The sequence below is a fragment of the Sceloporus occidentalis genome, unplaced genomic scaffold (genome assembly GCF_023333645.1).
Source record: "Sceloporus occidentalis isolate IW3139 unplaced genomic scaffold, rSceOcc1.0.p SCAF_404, whole genome shotgun sequence".
In the NCBI taxonomy this organism is placed as follows: Eukaryota; Metazoa; Chordata; class Lepidosauria; order Squamata; family Phrynosomatidae; genus Sceloporus; species Sceloporus occidentalis.
Window position 1 is genome coordinate 144,597 of NW_028317384.1, and position 21,239 is coordinate 165,835.

Below are 21,239 nucleotides of genomic sequence, written 5' to 3' on the forward strand. Positions count from 1 at the left end.
TAGAAACGAGCCGATGGCGGCATTTTCCTTCCAGCCGAGCGGATACTGAGGGTGATGGGAGTTGTGGTCCACAGAAGCGCAAGAAACTAAGGCAGGAAAACCTAAAACGGATCTTTCGTTACCTAAACTGTTTGTATAGCGCGTTATCGTTTAACCCTTTGTTTTCCGTGTAGCACCCCCTGGGGGATTCGCGTGATGCAGCGGAATCCACGCCGTCACATGTAATCCGTGGAAAGAACCCTCAGCAGCGAAGGCGTCCGAGGATCGTTATTAGTACATCATGGGGGCCGCGGAATTCACATAAATATATATCTTAGGCCTACTTGTCTCCATTTTGGGGGTTTTGTTCAGGTCGTATTCCGGCCGAGGCCTGGGGTGGCTGATCCAGAGGGGCAGACAGAGCTCCGGCCATCAGGCCCACCCCCAATCTCATTAAAAAACAGATTCTGCCAGATCAGCCCCGGTCTACTCAGTCGTTGGTCTCATCATTGTATTACCCTCTACCACTTCTGATGGGAAGCTGTTCCACTCATCTACCACCCTCTCAGTAAAGTAAAACTTTTATTTGCATTCGGCAGGCAGAGGCTCGGTTGGGGGAAGCAGCCGCAGGATATATAACGGAGCCGGTGATGCCGGGTGCGGGGGCCTTAGGTGCTGTCCCCCCTTGTTCTGTGGGATACCCAGAAGGCAGGTTTTCTGAAATTTTTCTTCACATCTACGTAGAATTTTAACCTCTCGTCTTCCGCGTCGTGTAAATCAGGAAGGATTATCTAAGCCCCGCAGCAAAGACTCAGCTTCACAACAAAACAAAAAAAGTAAACAGTTTTAATTAATTTTTTATGGGAGAATCAGCTTTTCCTGCGAGATCAGAAATGTCGCCGAGCGGCCCTGGCAGCCCCCGCTCTCAGGCTGCTGTCCCTTTAACAGAGCGGCCGCACCACAGGGGAGCCATGTTCACTAAGCAGTGCGGCGGGGTTACTCCTGAGACGACTTATCGAGTACCGGATTCACTTCTCGCATCCGCCGACCACGGGCCGCATCCCGACACCTTCTGCGATACAAAGACGAGAACTTTCTGATGCCAGAGATTTAAACTCTTTAAAGGTTAACATGCTTTATGTTTTAACCCCCCCCCCCCATCAGATATTAACCCCTAAGTTACACTTCTGGGGTCCGGAGGGGTCAGCTTGTCACGCGAAATAAATATCGTTCAGACGTTGTAACCGGCTCCTGGAGCACCGTGGGGACATACTGGGGCAAAACTCTAAATGTACAGCAGTCACCATGGAAACCAATGGTATGATCCTGCGTTTTGCTCCAGACGCACGCTCTATAACTGCAGCCCTGGGCTTTCAGAGTGTTTTTTGGGTTGAAATAACGCTATTTTCAGGGTTTATACGTGTCTGGGATTTCTATAACCTCCCCCCGGAGGGGCAGGAGGAAGCCTCAAACGGTCCCAGTGCTGATCTAGCAAGCTGTACAGGAATGAGCAGGGCTACCACGAGCCGGGCCACGCTGGAAAGCTTGCAGGGGCCCAAAGGACTACGAGCCGGGCCCCCCCAAGAAGGGAACCAGGACTATCTAATAAATGGGGGGTAGTGGGTAGGTAACCCTTGCCAGGGCTGATGGAGTCCGTTATCACTATACATACCTCTGCACCGAGAGCCACGGATTTCATGCAAATCACCCACGGAACTTTCTGAAATAAAGAAAAAGGGGAGGAAAAAGCCACAAACATTTATAATTATTACACGAGCCGTAAAAATAAACAAAGGGATCAGCGCCACGTCCCACAAATGGTTTTCTGCTTCAAAGTGTCTGGGATTTCTATAACCTCCCCCCGGAGGGGCAGGAGGAAGCCTCAAACGGTCCCAGTACTGATCTAGCAAGCTGTACAGGAATGAGCAGGGCTACCACGAGCCGGGCCACGCTGGAAGCTTGCAGGAGCGAAACGACTACAGGCCGGGCCATGCTAAAAAGCTTGGGGGAGGGGGGCAGATGGCTCGTGTAAACTTTAATCACCAAAAGAGCCGTGGAAGCAGCCGGCGGTGCTCTGAGCCCATGCGCAGCACACGGAGAGAACCGACACTTATTTACAGTATTGGGAAATTTACTAAAAATCACTCATTTAGCACAAGGTTATAAATATTTTTTTTCCAGTTTCCCTTATTTTACAGAAACCCCAAAATGATAAGTTAACGAGGGACTGATTCCAGGTCCCGGGGAGATATTCACCTATAGTGCTGCTAACGTATCGTTACTGCGCGCCACCGAGGCCTCACCGACGGCTGCCGTCTTCCTGTACGGGAGGAGATTACGGGGTCCTCGGCACGCGACTTGCGATGAGATTCTGGAACGATGACATAACCGCCACCTGAAATGTGTAGAAATACGCAAAACCGCTTGAAAACGATGTCACCGGGGCACCTGGACGCATCGCCCGCCACGAAAGTCACTTAGAAAGCGACCCCCACGGGAACTTCCCTCCCGAGCGCGCTTCGTAAAGCCGTCCCTCATCCTTTATAGCTGCCAAGCATTTTTGGGTTGAAATAACGCTATTTTCAGGGTTTATACGTGTCTGGGATTTCTATAACCTCCCCCCGGAGGGGCAGGAGGAAGCCTCAAACGGTCCCAGTACTGATCTAGCAAGCTGTACAGGAATGAGCAGGGCTACCACGAGCCGGGCCACGCTGGAGAGCTTGCAGGGGCCGAAGGGAAAGTCCTTTAACACTTTACATACCTGAGGAGAGCCGCTGCCGTCGCTCACAGTACGCGCAGAACGCTCTAAGAGAAAGAAATGATTCCTCGTTGGTGAAGATATAAGGAAAGGTAACAGACCCAAGATGCCCGACACATATATAACGCCCGACACATATATAACGCCCGACACATATATAACGCCCGACACATATATAACGCCCGACACATATATAACGCCCGACACATATATAACGCCCGACACATATATAACGCGTAGTGATGGGAAGTTCGGATCATTAAAGTGAATCGGATCATTTCGACTCGTTCACTGAAATGATCCGAATCTTCGGATCACTCAGTCTGACTCGCAGGAGTTACTGTTTTCCAGTAACTCGTGCAGGCACACTAACGATTGGCCCCGCCCCTTTCATTAATCAATGAACCCTCCTGCCTGCCTGCCTACTCGAGTGATGTCACTGAAGGCAGAGAGTCGTTCAAAGATCCGGATCTTACAGGGATCCGGATCACTGTAAGATCCGGATCTTTGAACGACTCTCTGCCTTCATTGGGATTCGAATCATTCAGATAATATTACCATACTGTTATAAATAATACATTAATAATCACTGCCCCCACAACACCCCATCAACCATGACTGCCCCTAAAATTAACCCTAAACACCCCATCAACCATAACTGCCCCTAAATTAACCCTAAACACCCCATCAACCATAACTGCCCCTAAATTAACCCTAAACACCCCATCAACCATAAATGCCCCTAAATTAACACTAAAGACCCAATCAACCATACCAATTTATTAGGCAATTTATCTGGCGTACATGCAATTAATTTAGGGGCAGTTATGGTTAATGGCATATTTATGGTTAATGGCATATTTATGGTTAATTTCAGGGGCAGTTATGGTTGATGGGGTGTTTAGGGTTAATTTAGGGGCAGTTATGGTTGATGGGGGCTTTAGGGTTAATTTAAGGGCAGTTATGGTTGATGGGGTATAAGGGTTAATTTTATGATGACTGAGGGTTAATTTAATAAAGTTAACTGAAGGTGCAGTTATAGGTAAAGGGGGGGGCAAACTCAGGGGAATCTAAATCCTGGGGGCAGTGAACATTATTAATGTATTTATTTATAAAAGTATGGTATCAGTAATATTCTCTGAATGATTCGGATCATTCGACTCTTTGAACGACTCTCTGACTCTAAGAGTCATCGTTCCTCTGTGAATGAATGAGCTGTAACCTGACCCCAGAGTCTGTGCCTGAGTGCTCTGCAGATGACTCGGCTCTAGGATCAGGTTACAGCTGCATGATTCACAGACTGAACCGTTACAAATGAATCGTTCAGTCTACTAAAAAGAATCGGATCAAATGAACGATTCGTTCATGATCCGGACATCACTAATAACGCGCAATTTATTATTAAACAGCCTTAAAACTCAGTGAAATCAATTCCAAAGCCACGCGCTGCAAGAAACGGCGTCTGATGGAGGTTTTCTGCTTCAAAGTGTCTGGGATTTCTATAACCTCCCCCCGGAGGGGCAGGAGGAAGCCTCAAACGGTCCCAGTACTGATCTAGCAAGCTGTACAGGAATGAGCAGGGCTACCACGAGCCGGGCCACGCTGGAAAGCTTGCAGGGGCCAAAGGACTACGAGCCAGGCCACTCCGAGAAGGGATCTGAACCCAACCAGGACTGTCTAATAAGAGACAGCAGCAGTCAGAGAGCATCACACCTACCTGCCGGTAACGGGGGCTGTGCTGATCCATGTTCGGCTTCAAGTGTACCGGACACGGTAAAATAACCGCGTCGGATCTGTACCGTAAACCTCCGTCCTCCAGGGCCGGCTTCATCATGACCTGCGTAACAGAATCATCACGATTACGCGTCTAACAGACACCCGGTTTACGGGACCCAAACCGCCTGCATCCCCAGTATCGGGACAGAGATCTCCCGTTTAAACACGGCCACCGGTAACTTTTTGTATTACGCTGAATGTGGGATTTATGTACCCCTGTCAGGGTATTAATGACAGCCATCTGCAAATAGAGTTGTGTCATGAGGTAGGATGCATAGTTCCTAATGGTATAATAACCCCCTAGCGAGTGCATCTCCTGTGTGTCCTGCCCCGGGCCTGGCTTTTACTACCCCTGTGACTTGTATCCCGATCCCGGCCTCAGTAACCCCTCTGATGCCCCCAACTCAGTCAATCAGTTAACCCTCTCCTACCCCCGGCTCTCCCAGCTAGTCAGTCAGTCAGTTACCCCTCTATTGCCCCCAACTCTCCTTGCAAGTCAGTCAATTAACACCCTCCTGCCCCCAGTTCGTTAGTTACCCCGGCTCTCCCTGCCATTCAGCTACCCTTCCGCTGCTCGTCCACGTGTAAAAGAGAAGACTTTCCTCAGGTTGAGACTTCCTTCCTGTTGGTTTGGCGCAAACTGGACTAAACCTCTACGCGATGTTTACTAAGTTTACAGACGGTCTTCTCGGGCATTAAATAAAATCAACCAATTTATAAACACGAAAAATATATATTTTTTTACTGTACATTACATAAATACACCGTAAAAACTGCATTAAAGTTAATGGACCCCCATCTCTGTCCTTCAATGGTTCGGGCCAGATTGTGTACTGCTCAAACTGGGCAGCAGGTGGCGCGGAGCTCTCTGCCGCCAACATTTAAAGGGGAATCGCTCCACGTGGATTTATTACCGGGCAGATTAACGATTAATATTAAATATCGCGCTGTTTTCTTTTATTAATCCAGTTTGTAGTTTTTGCCCCAGAATATAATGTTTTCAGGCAGCTGCCCTCCTCAGCCAACAACATACTTTGCTACAAGGCCTCACAACCTGCAATACCCACCTCCAGGTTCCCCACAATCAACTGAAGCCCAAGCAAACCTGCATACTTTGCTACAAGATTTCACTCGAGCTGCCCCCATATCTCTGGAATCTACACCCCCGGAACCTTCAGCTTCCACCCTCCCGCCATTCAAGAAACATCTAAAAACCAACTTCTTCAGAGAAGCCCCCATAACCTCCCTGTCACTGATACCCCCCACACTACCTCTCACCCGTCACTGATACCCCCCACACTACCTCTCACCCGTCACTGATACCCCCCACACTACCTCTCACCCATCACTGATACCCCCACACTACCTCTCACCCATCACTGATACCCCCCACACTACCTCTCACGCGTCACTGATACCCCCACGCTACCTCTCACCCGTCACTGATACCCCCCACACTACCTCTCACCCGTCACTGATACCCCCCACACTACCTCTCACCCGTCACTGATACCCCCACACTACCTCTCACCCATCACTGATACCCCCACACTACCTCTCACCCGTCACTGATACCCCCACACTACCTCTCACCCATCACTGATACCCCCACACTACCTCTCACCCGTCACTGATACCCCCACGCTACCTCTCACGCGTCACTGATACCCCCACGCTACCTCTCACCCGTCACTGATACCCCCCACACTACCTCTCACCCGTCACTGATACCCCCCACACTACCTCTCACCCGTCACTGATACCCCCACACTACCTCCCACCCATCACTGATACCCCCTACACTACCTCTCACGCGTCACTGATACCCCCACACTACCTCTCACCCATCACAGATACCCCCCACATTACCTCTCACCCTTTCTCTGTGCCTTATGTTTGTCACCCCATTCCCTCTAGATTGTAAGTTTCCGAGTCAAGTCTCTCCACCTAACGTATCGGTTTGTCTGTCAATTCTCGTCTTGTCAGATCCCTTGAATTTATGAATTGTATTAAGTGCTGCGTAAACTGTTGACGCCATATAAATAAAAGATAATAATAGCAACAAAGTTACACAAGGCTGATTTATCTATACATTATACAGGGGGCCGGTCACTGATTTATCTATACATTATACAGGGGCCGGTCACTGATTTATCTATACATTATACAGGGGGCCAGTCACTGATTTATCTATACATTATACAGGGGCCGGTCACTGATTTATCTATACATTATACAGGGGCCGGTCACTGATTTATCTATACATTATACAGGGGGCCAGTCACTGATTTATCTATACATTATACGGGGGGGGGCAGCTCAATGATTTATCTATACATTATACAGGGCCAGCTCAATTGCTTCCTTCAAGAGAAGCTCCCTGGGGTCAGCCCTTCATTCTGTGGAAAGAACTCCGGGAGAGACTTCATCCCTTAATGGGGGAAAACACACCAGATTTAGACTTTTATCAGGTGATTATTCTCCGGATATTAATGCGTTCCAGGAGTTTTATATAAAACGCAGCGTTTGGAAAGTCGGCCGCGGTGAAGTAACATCGCTCCCCGGCCGTCTCCTCCTGATCGCTACGCCGGTAACTATGTTTACTTCACTCATAACCCCCAGAGCCTGAACCCCCACCGGGTGTTTCAATGGCCAGCTGTTACCGGACAGAGCGTCTGGCGAGACTCCACAAGAAGGGAATATGAAGGAGGCAAAAAAAAAAAAAAGCCTAAGAACTGTACTTCTTGGCAAAAAAGAAAACCAAACATTCCACTCCAAATAAATAAAAAGAGTTTATTACAGATGCAAAAAAATTACAAGCGACGCATTCAGAGCCCCAAATTCCCAGCGTTCCCCCTCCGTGTAAAACGAACCCGCCGTCCATCACATTCTGTATTATGATTTCCCTCCATTAGCAGAAGTGTCAGGACTCGACGGTCTCTTCCCGACATGTTATTTACAGGCTGGCTGACCACGGTCCTTACACTTGGCCTTGGGCTCCTCAGATCATCCATTGGTCTTGGTCCTGTTCAGCTCCCTCCATATCAGCCTGGGGGGAGATAAACCAATCACTGGTCAGCACCGGCAGGAGCCAACGGAAGCCTAATGAGACCTCACTGAAAAACCACATTCGTGGCAGAAAGCGGGTTATTTATCTCTGGGGTCGCTCTAGGATACAAGGGAGAGAAGTGGGCGGGTCCTTTGGATATAAGTGGGCGGGTCCTACGGGGAGAAAACGGCTCCATACATGGATTCAAAAAACTACTTTTCAGAGGCTTTAAACGGATAAAATAAAAATTTTTTACATCTTAAAGAATGCGTTATCAGCTGTTTCTCACCCAGACTAATAAGTCCACTTTCTTTAAATCTGGCTATGTTTTTGTTTTAAATCTATATTTTCCTGGGTTTTGATGTATGTGCTCCCCTCCCCCGCGGGGTACGTCTCTGTATACGTCTCATGCGCGGCAGGCCCTGGCTGCAGGAACAGAGAACTTACGCTCACGTCCTCACCATGATCTCCCCGTCATCGGGAGACTCGTTGTAATCGTTCATTTCATCCATGTCCTGCATATCCTCGTCATCCTCAGAGTCCTCTTCGCTGTCTTCGTCATCCTCGTCATCCTCCTCTTCCTCCTCGTCGTAAGGCTGGGTAACCAAAAATCACAGTCATGAGCCTGGGATCTCACTGTTGCCCCCATTCACACAGCAGGGGGAGGAACATCGCCCCTAAAAGACCCCAACTCAGCGATCAATGCTGCAACCCTCCTCAATCTCTGCCCTACGAGTTAACAGGCAAAAAACACTCAATTTCTGGACCAAACTGTGATTTTAGTTACTTTTATAGTACAGAGAAGCCCACAGCAGCCAGCGGGGTCGGCTTCTGATTGGCTGAGATATTCAACGCGTCCCCAATACTATTCACCGGCCAATAGAAGAAAGAAGATGGTGACAGGTTGGGGTAAAAGTCTTTTAAACCTCAGACCGATATTGAATACAGACTTTGCCTGCAGATTGGCCCCATCCGGCCCCCCGTTTCTCCCTCTGTAAAGACTCAAACCTTAATCAGTCGTTGGTCTCGTCTTAGATTCAGGAGCCGTATGTCTATCCCATGCATGTTTAATCCCCTCACTGTATTACCCTCTACCACCTCTGCTGGGACTCTGCTCCACTTATCTACCCCCCCTGTCAGTAAACTAAAACTTCCTTCCGTCCCATCTCAGTCTCTGACTCTCTAGTGTTGGATTCCGGTCTCTTCTTGTAATTTTTCTCCTCCTTTGAAATAAATTCCCTCCTGTCCTTTATCCCTTTATGGATTTAAATGTCTCTCTTCTCAAACCCCCCCCCCCCCCGCCGCCGGACATATCGAACGTGGCTGTAATGTTGCTGATATATTTGTGTCCCAGAGCTTAACAGACATTCTCTCTGCACCAGAAGGTGAGAAACAGGCAACGCTCTGGAATATGATGGCGCCATATCGATGAGTCTCTCACACATTCATACCTCTGAGGCCGGTTTGCCGATCGGCACCAAATTGTTGTCTTTCTCGGCTATACTCTGGAGCTACAAAGGAAAAATACAGAAATATTAGATGTTAAGCTCTGCTGCCGAGCTGCGGACGTGGGTCCGGTGTGCAGCCTGTAACGCAGGGACTGGACCGGGGTGCGTTGGGGCAATTACCAAATTAGGGTTCAACAATAATATCCCCAACTGGATTGGATCGGGGCCACTAAACACCAGCGCGCCAAAAGAAACACGAGCTTCTACAGAGAAAGAACCGGCAGGCGGCCCCCGCGGACTCACCCACGCCTGATGCTGCTGCTCCTGTTGCTGTAACTCATTCTCATCCACACAGGGTCTGTCCAGATTAAACCACAAGGACTCCGTGACTTGCGGGAACAGAGACGGGAACAACGTGGACATTATCTGGGGGGGGAATAATACGGTTATAATGACCCAAAGTGTCGCTCATCAGCCGTCAGTGAAAGGGTTAAATAATGGTTTCTGGCCACAAATGACACTTTTTTACATTTTACCAGATAAAACGTAAAATTCCGTAGCGCTGTAAAATGGGTAGACAGTGCCTCGCGCACAGGAGCTTACAATCTAGAGGATTGCAACCTACATTTGCATCTCTCTGGGTGTTCCACAAAAGAAACAAGCGCTAAAGCTGGCTCTCTAAAGAGACATCAAACATAACTATAACACATACCCAGACCCCGCCGGCACATCGGCCCCATCCGGCCCCCGTTTCTCCTGCTGTAAAGACTCAAACCTTAATCAGTCGTTGGTCTCGTCTTAGATTCAGGAGCCGTATGTCTATCCCATGCATGTTTAATCCCCTCACTCTATTACCCTCTACCACTTCTACTGGGAGGCTGTTCCACTTACCCACCACCCTTTGTAAAGTAAAACTTACATCACACATTTAATGATGCTTGAATATGGAAGCCTTTTGGTAAATATAATCCGCAAGAAGCCAATCAGGACGCAGCCTGAAACTGAAATCTCTTATTTCCGGCTGCGGTGTAACAGATCCCACACATGTGTTATATTAGCCCCATTGTCGGTGGGAATTACACACCGAATACTCACAGCCCCCTCTCCGGTTTATTGGGGTGTCTGGCTCACGGCCCCCCACTCCGGTTTATTGGGGTATCACCCACACACCACCAAGCGGGATGCCTAACTGCATTCACGCGGTTTCTGACGCGTTTCGGTTGCATAATCTGGTTCAGAGTTCTGCTCCTCTGGGGAACCTGGAGCTATGTGTATGGTGAGTTACCCCGGGGCAGTAACCTACCGGTAGATATCAGCCGCACACCAGGGTCCAGCAGCAGCTGCCTCCTCCAAGATGGCGGCGCCCAGAGACTTCTTACCATAGAGAGCAGGTTGTCAACAGAAAGGCCGTTTCTATGGTAAAACCGTGAAGTCAGCGCCCGGGACACGCCCTCTCCCCTCCACACACATACTACGGGCCGCGTTGCATGCTGGGAAGTCTACACCCAACATGGCAGGATGCTTGAATAGAGTCCGGGGCGGCCGGTGGGAGCAGCAAATCGGTGGGGATTTCGCCTGCCGGGAATAGGGGTGAGAAAGACAGAAACCCGGAGGGTCCTGACCAGTAATTCGAGCGTCTGCTATTACTGTGTGGAAGGGTCTTACCTGCCCCTGTCACTGCTGCCAGCCCCCACCCTTTTATCATTAGTAACAGCCCCTCTGTCACCGGGTCCCCTCAGCGGCAGAGCCCCCCCCTGTCGCCGGGTCCCCTCAGCGGCAGAGCCCCCCCTCTGTCACTGGGTCCCCCTTGGTGGTGGACCCCCCCCTCTGTCACTGGGTCCCCCTTGGTGGTGGACCCCCCCCTCTGTCACTGGGTCCCCCTTGGTGGTGGACCCCCCCCCTCTGTCACTGGGTCCCCCTTGGTGGTGGACCCCCCCCCTCTGTCACTGGGTCCCCCTTGGTGGTGGAGCCCCCCTCTCTGTCACTGCGTCCCCCCTTGGCGGCGGAGTCCACCTCCGCCTCATTGGTTGATACGCCGTCATTTTGCTCGTCTCTCTAACGTTCTGTTTTTTTTCTTCTCTTGTTTTTTCTGCAGATTTCCAGAGATCTTCTCCCCACGCATTCTCTGCCTGCGGACCCCCAACTCCGCAGCCCACCTGCCCGTCTTTACTTCCGGATCTGCATTCTCAGTAGATGCTGTTTACCCCCGATGCGGCTCTTTGTAGGGGGTATTCGCTCTCCTATGTATTTGCCCCGTTTGCCGTTCGCTGTATTTCTGTCCCCTGTGTCTAAGCGTTCTTCCTCCCCTGTATAAGCCCACCTATAGCTACAGGGGCTGCAGGGATGTCATTGAATCCCCCAAAACGGACGACAGCAGCTCCACCAGCCACCCCGTCCTCCTCATTGTCTGCGACCCCCGACCGCCGGAGGAGGAAACTCCGCACGTGAGAGATGGAAGATGACGGAAAGAAAGGCAAAAAGGTAAGAAAAGCCCAGAAACGGTTGACTCCCGGCTCAAACACCGCACTGAGCTGACGCTTTACGGCGATGCTAATGAAGTCCGTTCCTCCATAGACTTTCGTTAGTCAGAGAGTCTAGCTGGGTGATTAAGACTGAGTCATTCTATTCTCCCCCACAGGCAGTATGATAAGGAGTCGGGGTGTTTAGTAGATCGGGGGTCAGATAACAGAGCGAGAATCATACAAACGGCTGATATGCAGCTGCCTGAAAACAGAATATTATGGGGGCAAAAACTGCAACTGGGGGAAAGAAGAAAAGCGAGCGATATTTCTGGGGAAAAAAAAGGTATTTTTAATCTGATGCCGGTAGAAAGATGTTGGGAGATCCCCTGAGAGGAGGAACGGCGTATATCCTCCGGGGTTACAGACACAGTTTAGTTCTATAGGTGTTTGTACCCCTGTGTGGCCCCCGATGCCCCCGGGGCAGGTATCTTGGAGCCTTCGCTGGGTGGGGGATTTCCCCCGCAGTATTAGCAGGCGTTTGCTACACGTCACGGCGGCAGCTCCCCCGGTACTGAAGGCGGTCAGTGCCGGTAACTGAGCCGTATCCACGGTGCGTGAAGGAAACGCAAACACTGGATTGGTTTGTTGCCAGGGAAACGGCGGTTTGGACCCAGATGCACCCCGCTACGGGGCAAATACTGTCCCGCCTGCTTTAGGCGCAGCGTTTACTCTCAGTGATGTTATATATATAATGTGCGTGTATATATCACTGTTCAAAAGTTTGGGGTCATTTGGAAATCTTGTTTTTGAAAGAAAAGCAAATTTTGTCCATTAAAATAACATGAAACGGATCAGAAATCCAGCGCAGACGGGGTTAATGTTGGAAATGACTATTGTAGCTGGAAACGGCAGATTTTTAATGGAATCTCTTCATAGGCGTACAGAGGCCCTTTGTTACTCCCATCACTCCTGGGTTCCAATGGCCCTTTATCACTCCCATCACTCCTGTGTTCCAACGGCCCTTTATCACTCCCATCACTCCTGGGTTCCAATGGCCCTTTATCACTCCCATCACTCCTGCGTTCCAACGGCCCTTTATCACTCCCATCACTCCTGGGTTCCAATGGCACGTTGTGTTCGCTGATTCAAGTTTTTTAGTTTAAAAGGATAATTGATGGTTAGAAAACCCTTTTATTATTATGTTGAGTGACCCCAAACTTCTGGTGTGTGAGTGACTGAGTGTGAGTGTGAGTGTGTGTAATATAATTTGACTGTGGCTTATTTGTGACTTCACGGTGTGTCCTTGTATGCAAATCAGCTCCAGTGTAGGGTTCTTTATTTGCATTCCCTATTCCTGTTGTTTTTATTGTTTTACTTTTATTTTTTTGGGTGGGTTTGAGAAATACCTTAAATACCGCGGGAGCCGCCGTCTTAACTGTCTGTTCTCAGGATCTCCAGGATTATTCCTCCCCATCCTTAGAAGCTGAGCCGCGAAGGAGGTGGTATCTAGTTCCCTGCTTATAAATCCCCCCCCCCCCGACCTTTCAACCAAAAATCTCAAACCATAAAAAAAAATATTAATACGTTATACAGGGGGCCGGTCACTGATTTATCTATACATTATACAGGGGGCCGGCTCGCTGATTTATCTATACATTATACAGGGGGCCGGCTCGCTGATTTATCTATACATTATACAGGGGCCGGTCACTGATTTATCTATACATTATACAGGGGGCCGGCTCGCTGATTTATCTATACATTATACAGGGGCCGGTCACTGATTTATCTATACATTATACAGGGGCCGGTCACTGATTTATCTATACATTATACAGGGGGCCGGCTCACTGATTTATCTATACATTATACAGGGGGTCGGCTCGCTGATTTATCTATACATTATACAGGGGCCGGTCACTGATTTATCTATACATTATACAGGGGGCCGGTCACTGATTTATCTATACATTATACAGGGGGCTGGCTCGCTGGGGTCTGTATAACGCGCAGTGAGGGCACAGAGTTTAGTGAACGAGTCCCTTTCTGTAGTTGCTGTTTCCTTCATTGATTAAATCATCAGGATATTGCATGGTTTCTCGGCACCGGTGACATCTGACGGAGGACGCTCAGACAGACAGACAGACAGACGTATATATCTGAAGACACTCGTGTAAAGTGGGACTGTAGCTTCAGGTGTCAGGAGTGTTGGTTTGTATCGGCGGGTTCTTGGTTCAGTCACCCGACTCTTAAGTATTTCCATGTGAGCCGGATAGTCTGGATAATGTTGGGTGTGTGTGGGGGGCAATGGGGCAGGGGTTGCTGGGACTTCCTGGGGGGGGGCTTTGGCAGGTGGCCGCTGGGGCGTTCTGTGCAGGGGCCGCTGGGGCATGCTGGGGGGGGACAGGGGCTGCTGGGGCGTTCTGGGTAACTTTGCCGCCTCGCTAGTCGCCGTTGCTCTCGGAATGAGGCTGTAATGATGTTTGTTGCGTTTGCTGCTTCTCGTTGTCGCCTTTTATACAGGTGGGTTTTCAGATTTAAAGGAAAGGAATAAATGGCAAAACACTTTGTCATAGAAACCCAGACCCCGCCGGCAGATCGGCCCCATCCGGCCCCCGTCAAGTCGCCTGTTTCTCCTGCTGTAAAGACTCAAACCTTAATCAGTCGTTGGTCTCGTCTTAGATTCAGGAGCCGTATGTCTATCCCATGCATGTTTAATACCCTCACTGTATTACCCTCTACTACCTCTGCTGGGAGGCTGCTCCACTTATCTACCACCCTCTCAGTAAAGTAAAACGTCCTTCCGTTTCATTTCAGTCTCTGATCCTCTAGCGTTAGATTCCGGTCTCTTGTTGGAACGGTAGGTCGGTTCCACGGGTGATACGGTCTGTGGGCTCCCGTTCCTGCCATATAATAATAATAATAATGAATAATAATGCTGATTAATAATAATGAATAATAATACACATGTTACGGGGTGGGATAGTCTGCGGTGTTTGTCTCGCCGAGATGCTCTTTCCATGCTGGGAGCCAAAACTTCATGAAAACAGGAAGCCGGAGCTGCGAGGTGCGGCCCCTAATTCTTCCCCCGCTTCCTACGGGAATTCTGTGTATCCGAGATCTAATCAGAACTCCCATTATCCTCAGCCAGCTGGCAGGCCCTGTCTCCTGAGTGCTCATTGGTGCGTTCTGGTCCTGCACGGACCCCCCCCCCTCCTCCTATTGATGTCACTCGTGCGGGAGACTTTGCATGAACGCCCGTTTTGATGACGCTGCACAGAAGGGGTTAAATGTTTCTGGCGTCCTGAATAGATGGTGTTTTGGTGATTCTGGTGCCAGGGTTGATGGCGGGATGCTGCCCCCCACCCTGTGCCGGCCGCACCGTTATCATGTGGCCCCCCGTCTGTTTCCTTTTACTGTCAGGGCGGATCTGGGAAGTGTTTCTGGGACCCCGCGGATTGTCGGCCGCGCATGTCTCCGGGGAGCTGCCCTTTCTTTTCCCAGGGGGGGGAGTCAGCACGTCAGGGCCCTGAGACCCCCAGACGCTCTCGGACGGGGATCAGTCTGAGCCCGGAGCCGGTCAGCCTCGTCCTCTCTGTGTGTCATGGTGAGTGCGCCCGGGGGTGATTAGAGCGTATATATAATATATATAATCTCCTGTGTGCGCCGTATGTCGCTTTCATAGAGTGTGGCGGGGTCTCTGTGACATGGCGGTCTCTCGTCTCTCTCCCTCTCTGTCTCTGCGCCGTTACCGTCTCCCCTGCCGCTCTGGTTCCGGGGTCTCTGTGACATGGCGGTCTCCCTCTCTCTCTATATACGTATAACGTGCTTCTTAAAACCCACCTGTTCAGAGGAGCTTACACTCTATCCTCCCCGCATCCCTCCTGTGAAGAACCCTGTCTGATCTTCACTGTTATTATTATTATTATTATTATATTTATTATTATATTTATATTTATATTTATTATATTTATTATTATTATTATTATATTTATTATTATTATTATTATTATATTTATTTGTACCCGGTTTGAATGTGGCTGCAGCTCCAGCCTTCAAAGAGACGATCCTATAATCTGGCTGGGGCTCTTAATCAGCCAGCACAGCCCTGTCTGCCCCGCCGGCACCCGCACTACAGGGGGGATAACACAGGTGGGGGAACCCATTGTATTCTGCAATCCCCTCACCTGATACATCCCCTGTATACCGATGGGATTTGTGATGGGATTTGTGAGGGGATGTGGCTGATGGGATGTGAGTGATGGGATGTGAGTGATGGGATGTGAGTGATGGGATGTGAGTGATGGGATGTGAGTGATGGGATGTGAGTGATGGGATTTGTGAGGGGATGTGAGTGATGGGATTTGTGATGGGATGTGAGTGATGGGATTTGTGAGGGGATGTGAGTGATGGGATTTGTGAGGGGATGTGGCTGATGGGATTTGTGATGGCATGTGAGTGATGGGATTTGTGATGGCATGTGAGTGATGGGATTTGTGATGGCATGTGAGTGATGGGATTTGTGATGGGATGTGAGTGATGGGATTTGTGAGGGGATGTGAGTGATGGGATTTGTGAGGGGATGTGGCTGATGGGATTTGTGATGGGATGTGAGTGATGGGATTTGTGATGGGATGTGAGTGATGGGATTTGTGAGGGGATGTGGCTGATGGGATGTGAGTGATGGGATTTGTGAGGGGATGTGGCTGATGGGATTTGTGATGGGATGTGGCTGATAGGATTGGGGGTTGGGTTCGGTGCACAGTGAATGGAGATTGTATATAAGTTCTGTGTGTTTGTAATAAAGAGAGTTCTGTTTTAACCTCAAAGCATGAAGTTCTGTCTCGTGATTGAGGGAAGTGCTGGTCTGTGACTGCTTTCTTCGGACAGCCGCAGCGCGTCCGCTTACTGGGAGAGGGAAGGAGCTGACGGGCGGATGCGGACAGGACGATCCATCACACCTCCTAATAGATTGTAAGCTCCCAGGGCCCTCTCCCCCTTCTCTACCAGGAAGTGATGTCACCGGTAACTTTGTATGTTGTTAAGTTTGCGCTCCCCTCCCCCTCTTTGCTGTAATAGCGGAGTATATGATGTAATAATTCTACTTCTCTTTACTCCAGGGATCCCCACCAAACAGCCAAGCCCTGTGTTATAAAGTATCCATGTATGGGGTTGTGGGGGCAGTTATTTTGCCCCCTCCTGTGTAGTTTCCGTGTGATGACGTTTACCCCGCGGGTTCTGCAGGCGATGAGGAAGCTGCGGTCGGTTTCTTTCCTGCCGGCGCCGCGCAGCTCGAAGCCGATGATCTAAACCCCGGATTAAGCGCCGAGTCCTCTGTGGCCCCCGCCGGTTTACCAATGGAAGGGGAGGTAGGGGCCGTGCAGCTTAACCCTTCGCGTCTCGGGACCAGGCGCGCGGCGTCGCTCTGTATTCGCCATCCGTTAGGTGACGTTCTCACGTCCGCCGGGTATCGGCTTATTGGGGCCGGTCGGCCCTCCTGCCGGGGCTGATGTTGGGGGCAGAATATATTGTTTTATGAAGAATTTGCCCCCCCAAACAGGGCAGCTGCTCGTATCAGCGCAGGGAGCTCGGACACCGGCTGATTCTCCCATGTAGGTCTGGGGAGATCCTGAAAGACAGAACTGTTGGGGGCCGAGGCTGAGAAAAGGATAAGAACTTTTTATTACAAGGTGGATTTAATCGCATAAAAGAACTAACGAAATGTACCCAGCACAGAGCGGCCGGATCTGATGGGATATTGTGGTCTGGCTAAACAGAGCGGGGGAAACAAAATAATATAATGTGCCGACCAACATCTATAATAATATGGGTTTTTTCCCATTATTTTGAAGAATTGGCGCAATTTTTCTGACTATTTAATAGATAATTGTGCTCTTAGTGGTCAGATCCTGTAAGGTTGGCAGTGTTCCTCGGTATCAGTGACAGTGGGGACTTGGAGGTCGGACGCTAAAACAAAATAGGTAGCGTTAAAAATAAATAAAATTATAATAATTTTGTGTTAACCCCTCGCTGGCCGGTGTTGTTCCGTGCCCCTCTTTCTCGCCCGCAGCCTGGAATCGTGTCGCCCTTCAAGCGGGTTTTCCTGAAAGGCGAGAGAAGCCGGGATAAGAAAGCGCAGGAGAAGGTGACGGAGCGCCGGCCGCTTCACACGGTGTCCCTGTCGCCGGCCGAGCGCCGCGTCGAGCCCGACGTGCTGCTCAACGACTACATCGAGAAAGAAATCAAGGTATCGCTCTTTAACCCCGAGCATGCTGGAGACGCGTTTCGCTGCAGCGGAGATCCCCCCCCGGACCGAATTTCTGACGTATGGGAGCATTTAGCGCAAGCATTGCATTGGTTGCCATAGCGATTGCACCATCGCTACCATCCGGTTTGCATTAAAATAGAGGGCAGGGGGCCAGCTGTACCACGATACCAGTCTGTGATCCAGCCGGATATGAGCACCTCGTCCAGGACCCCAGAATCTATTTATTGCTCCGCTGCAAATAACGCCCCCCGTTAATAAGGCGGCCGCCCCGCAGCAGATACCTGGAATCTCATTACGGCGAGCGCAAGACTCGGGAAAGCGATGATGCGTTTCGCGGCCCTCTGGACAGGTCCCCGGCGTGTTTCTGACATCATCTCCCCTTTCTACACAGTACTTGGGGCAGCTGACGTCTGTCCCCGGATACCTCAATCCTTCCAGCCGGACGGAAATACTGCAGCTGCTCGACAACGCGAAGGTGAGACGGCGCGGGGGTCCGGGGCGAGCTCTGCCTGCTGCCCCCCCGTAACCCGAGAGACCCCCGCGTTCCTACAGGACAGCTTTCACTTTTCCTAATCCGTCACGATCTGTGCCTTAAATGAACCCACGTGCAGGTTTTATATATACAGGAACGCGGGGGTCTCGTGCCGGGTGATATATATATATAATTTACCAAGCCCACCTTATAAGATGTAAACGTTTCTGCTCTCAGGATGCGTAAGATTATTCCTCCCCGTTACGGAAGGAGAAGGGAGAGAGAACCGGAAGTTGATCAAATACCTAAATATCTCGAAAGATCAAAAAGCGCACATTCTAGGCAATTTTTGATTAGTTATTTTCAGAGAGGGAGGGGTTAATTCAGGGCGATACCCATTTGCAGGTGAATGAGACCCCCGATGGGCTTTTTTTCCCACCCCTTTCTAAATGCGCCTTTATTCCCTGCTTTGCGTGTAGAGACTTCACCAGCTCCCGGCCCAGCTGGCCCCCGAACAGGACGCCTTGATCAGCTTATCCGCCTACAACGTTAAGGTGCTCTGGCGCGACAGCGAGGACACAATTCTCAGGGTACCCATCCACGACATCGCGGCCGCGTCCTACGTGCGCGACGACTGCCTGCATCTGGTGATCCTCAAAACGGGTAAAAGATCGAGGCTTCTGTAAACTCCCAAAACCCAATCGCACCTTAAAATATTACGCCCCCCCAGGGCCGCCATCATAAAAACTCCCCCCGGCGCTGTATACAGTAATATAACCCCACCCCCGGCGCTGTATACAGTAATATAACCCCACCCCCGGCGCTGTATACAGTAATATAACCCCACCCCCGGCGCTGTATACAGTAATATAACCCCACCCCCGGCGCTGTATACAGTAATATAACCCCACCCCCGGCGCTGTATACAGTTCTTATGAAGTCCGTCCCCTCGTAGACGTTCGCTGGACGGGGGGTCTCTGGTTTATGTAATAAGGACTTGGTGTTTTTCCGTCGCTGATGCCGTTTCTGTGGTTTAGCTCAGGATCCGGGGGTCTCGCCGAGTCAGAGTCTATCCGCCGAAAGCGGCAAACTGCTGACATCGGGGTCTCTGTCGGAGTGCGGGCCGGGGCCGGTGGAAGCCTGCTGCCTCGTCATCTTGGCTGCTGAGAACAAAGTGAGTTTGGGGCAGAATCCGCTGTTTTCTGCCGGGGGGGGGGGGGGGGCGCACGGATGCGCCGTGTGCTGAAAGTCCCCGTTTGTTCGCCCGCAGGCAGCCGCCGAGGAGCTCTGCCTCCTCCTGGGTCAGGTCTTCCAGATCGTTTACACCGAGTCCACCATCGACTTCTTGGACCGGGCGATATTCGATGGAGCTTCGACGCCGACGCGGCACATGTCCTTACACAGCGGTGCGTCCTGCCGGCCGCGCATGGGAAGATGGGGATTACTTCCCTCCGTTCCCTGATGGCGCGTCGGGCTCTTTGGGGTTTATTTGTGTTCTGCTTGTATTTGCAGATAATTCCTCCAGTAAGGTGGACGTGAAGGAAGCGTACGAGCTGGAAGCCGGCGCCTTGTAAGTCTCTCCCGTAATTATTATTCACCGGCTTTCCTCCCGCGTCTTCTGCTGCCCGATGTCCCTTTATGCCCAAAACACCCCTATTCTGCGTTTTTTCCACCCGTAAAGCTTGTCCTGCAGAGTCTGACCCCAAAACGATCTCTCAGCTCTTTCCAGGATTCAGCGGACGCCGACGGACATTCCCCGTCTTCTCTGTCCGACCTCCATTCTCCTCAAAGCAAAGCCGCCAGCGAGGGAGAGCTGAGCGCCTCGGCCGCGGAGCTCCTGCAGGACTACATGATGACCGTAAGAGGCCGCGCATGGGCCGCACAATCGCTTCATTGGGTCTTTACGGCAGATACCCAAGTGTGGCCCTGCTGACGTCAGACTCATACCCATCTATCTTTGCTTTCTTCTAAGGCTTGCAGGGCATCATGGGAGTTGTAGTTCACAATGTCTGCACCCGTGCTGTGTCTGTTCTCTCCCTCTTTAATAATCGGAGTTAAGCGCGTCGTTTGCGTCCCGTCCCCTGTTCAGACGCCATGTTTTTTCTTTCCAGCTGAGGACGAAGCTGTCGTCGCAGGAGATCCAGCAGTTTGCGATGCTGCTTCATGAATATCGCAACGGCGCCTCCATCCACGAATTCTGCATCAACCTCCGGCAGCTCTACGGGGACAGCAGGAAGTTCTTGCTTTTAGGTAAACTCGTTATTTTTTTAGGCAAATTGAAGTATGTTTTGCATGGACTCCGATGCATTTTGGGTCATGCGTACCTGAGAACACTCCCTGCGCACGCCGCCCAGTCCCCCCGTTCTCCCGTCTCTTTATGATGAGACATTAATGGACGCTTTTTTATTCTTTTCTTCCTTAGGTCTCCGGCCGTTTATCCCAGAGAAAGACAGCCAGCATTTCGAGAACTTCTTGGAGACGATTGGTGTGAAGGACGGTCGGGGAATCATCACGGACAGCTTCGGGAGGTATAGGAGAACCATGAGCACCACGTCCAACTCCACCACCAACGGCAACGGCGCGGCAGGCGGCTCGGACGACCAATCCATGCCGTCCGAAGGAGACGAATGGGACAGAATGATATCGGATATTAGCAACGACATCGAAGCCCTGGGGTGCAGCATGGACCAAGATCCTCCCCAAGGACCCGCCGGATATTCTTGACCGGGAGCCGGCCGGTCGCAGCTTCTCACCAGCGTTTACATGTAACGGCGGAGGCCCACGTATCTTCTACGATCTCCGGCGAATACGGCTGAGGGTTTGGGGTCCTTTAGAAGACTGTTAGCCCCCGGCTGTCGCTTCCACCCAGGGCACGTTACGGAGATAAAACCTGAAGTGCGTTGGCTTCCTCAGCAGTACCCGCCGTGACCACTCGGTGGCGCCCTCTGCCAACAGCAAAACTAAAGCAGCGGCTATTCTAGAAGTTTTCTAGTTTTGCACATGAGTTTTTTGTTACACTCAGACTAT

The 21,239-nt window shown here is 50.7% G+C and overlaps 2 protein-coding genes and 4 non-coding genes across 6 annotated transcripts; 1 reads left to right on the plus strand and 5 right to left on the minus strand.

The window, feature by feature from the left end:
• Nucleotides 1–1,397: 1,397 nt before the first annotated feature.
• LOC149272866 (small nucleolar RNA SNORA9) lies at nucleotides 1,398–1,530 on the minus strand. The gene has a single exon (XR_016279520.1). It is a non-coding gene; the product is annotated as a small nucleolar RNA SNORA9 (small nucleolar RNA).
• Nucleotides 1,531–1,812: 282 nt separating this feature from the next.
• On the minus strand, nucleotides 1,813–1,944 carry LOC149272867 (small nucleolar RNA SNORA9). The gene has a single exon (XR_016279517.1). It is a non-coding gene; the product is annotated as a small nucleolar RNA SNORA9 (small nucleolar RNA).
• Nucleotides 1,945–2,572: 628 nt separating this feature from the next.
• On the minus strand, nucleotides 2,573–2,705 carry LOC149272868 (small nucleolar RNA SNORA9). The gene has a single exon (XR_016279519.1). It is a non-coding gene; the product is annotated as a small nucleolar RNA SNORA9 (small nucleolar RNA).
• A 1,516-nt stretch (nucleotides 2,706–4,221) lies between these two features.
• LOC149272869 (small nucleolar RNA SNORA9) lies at nucleotides 4,222–4,354 on the minus strand. The gene has a single exon (XR_016279518.1). It is a non-coding gene; the product is annotated as a small nucleolar RNA SNORA9 (small nucleolar RNA).
• Nucleotides 4,355–7,514: 3,160 nt separating this feature from the next.
• Nucleotides 7,515–9,433, minus strand: LOC149272870 (anaphase-promoting complex subunit 15). Its single transcript, XM_089506654.1, has 4 exons — nucleotides 9,314–9,433; nucleotides 9,014–9,073; nucleotides 8,024–8,158; nucleotides 7,515–7,562 (listed from the first exon to the last, which is right to left on the minus strand). Exons 1-4 carry the CDS (start codon nucleotides 9,431–9,433, stop codon nucleotides 7,515–7,517), a joined length of 363 nt encoding a protein of 120 aa, XP_089362780.1.
• Nucleotides 9,434–11,461: 2,028 nt separating this feature from the next.
• Nucleotides 11,462–20,936, plus strand: LOC149272871 (cerebral cavernous malformations 2 protein-like). Its single transcript, XM_089506641.1, has 10 exons — nucleotides 11,462–11,491; nucleotides 17,543–17,719; nucleotides 18,132–18,215; nucleotides 18,692–18,875; nucleotides 19,250–19,386; nucleotides 19,483–19,618; nucleotides 19,725–19,782; nucleotides 19,932–20,070; nucleotides 20,324–20,462; nucleotides 20,635–20,936. Exons 1-10 carry the CDS (start codon nucleotides 11,462–11,464, stop codon nucleotides 20,934–20,936), a joined length of 1,386 nt encoding a protein of 461 aa, XP_089362767.1.
• Nucleotides 20,937–21,239: the final 303 nt, after the last annotated feature.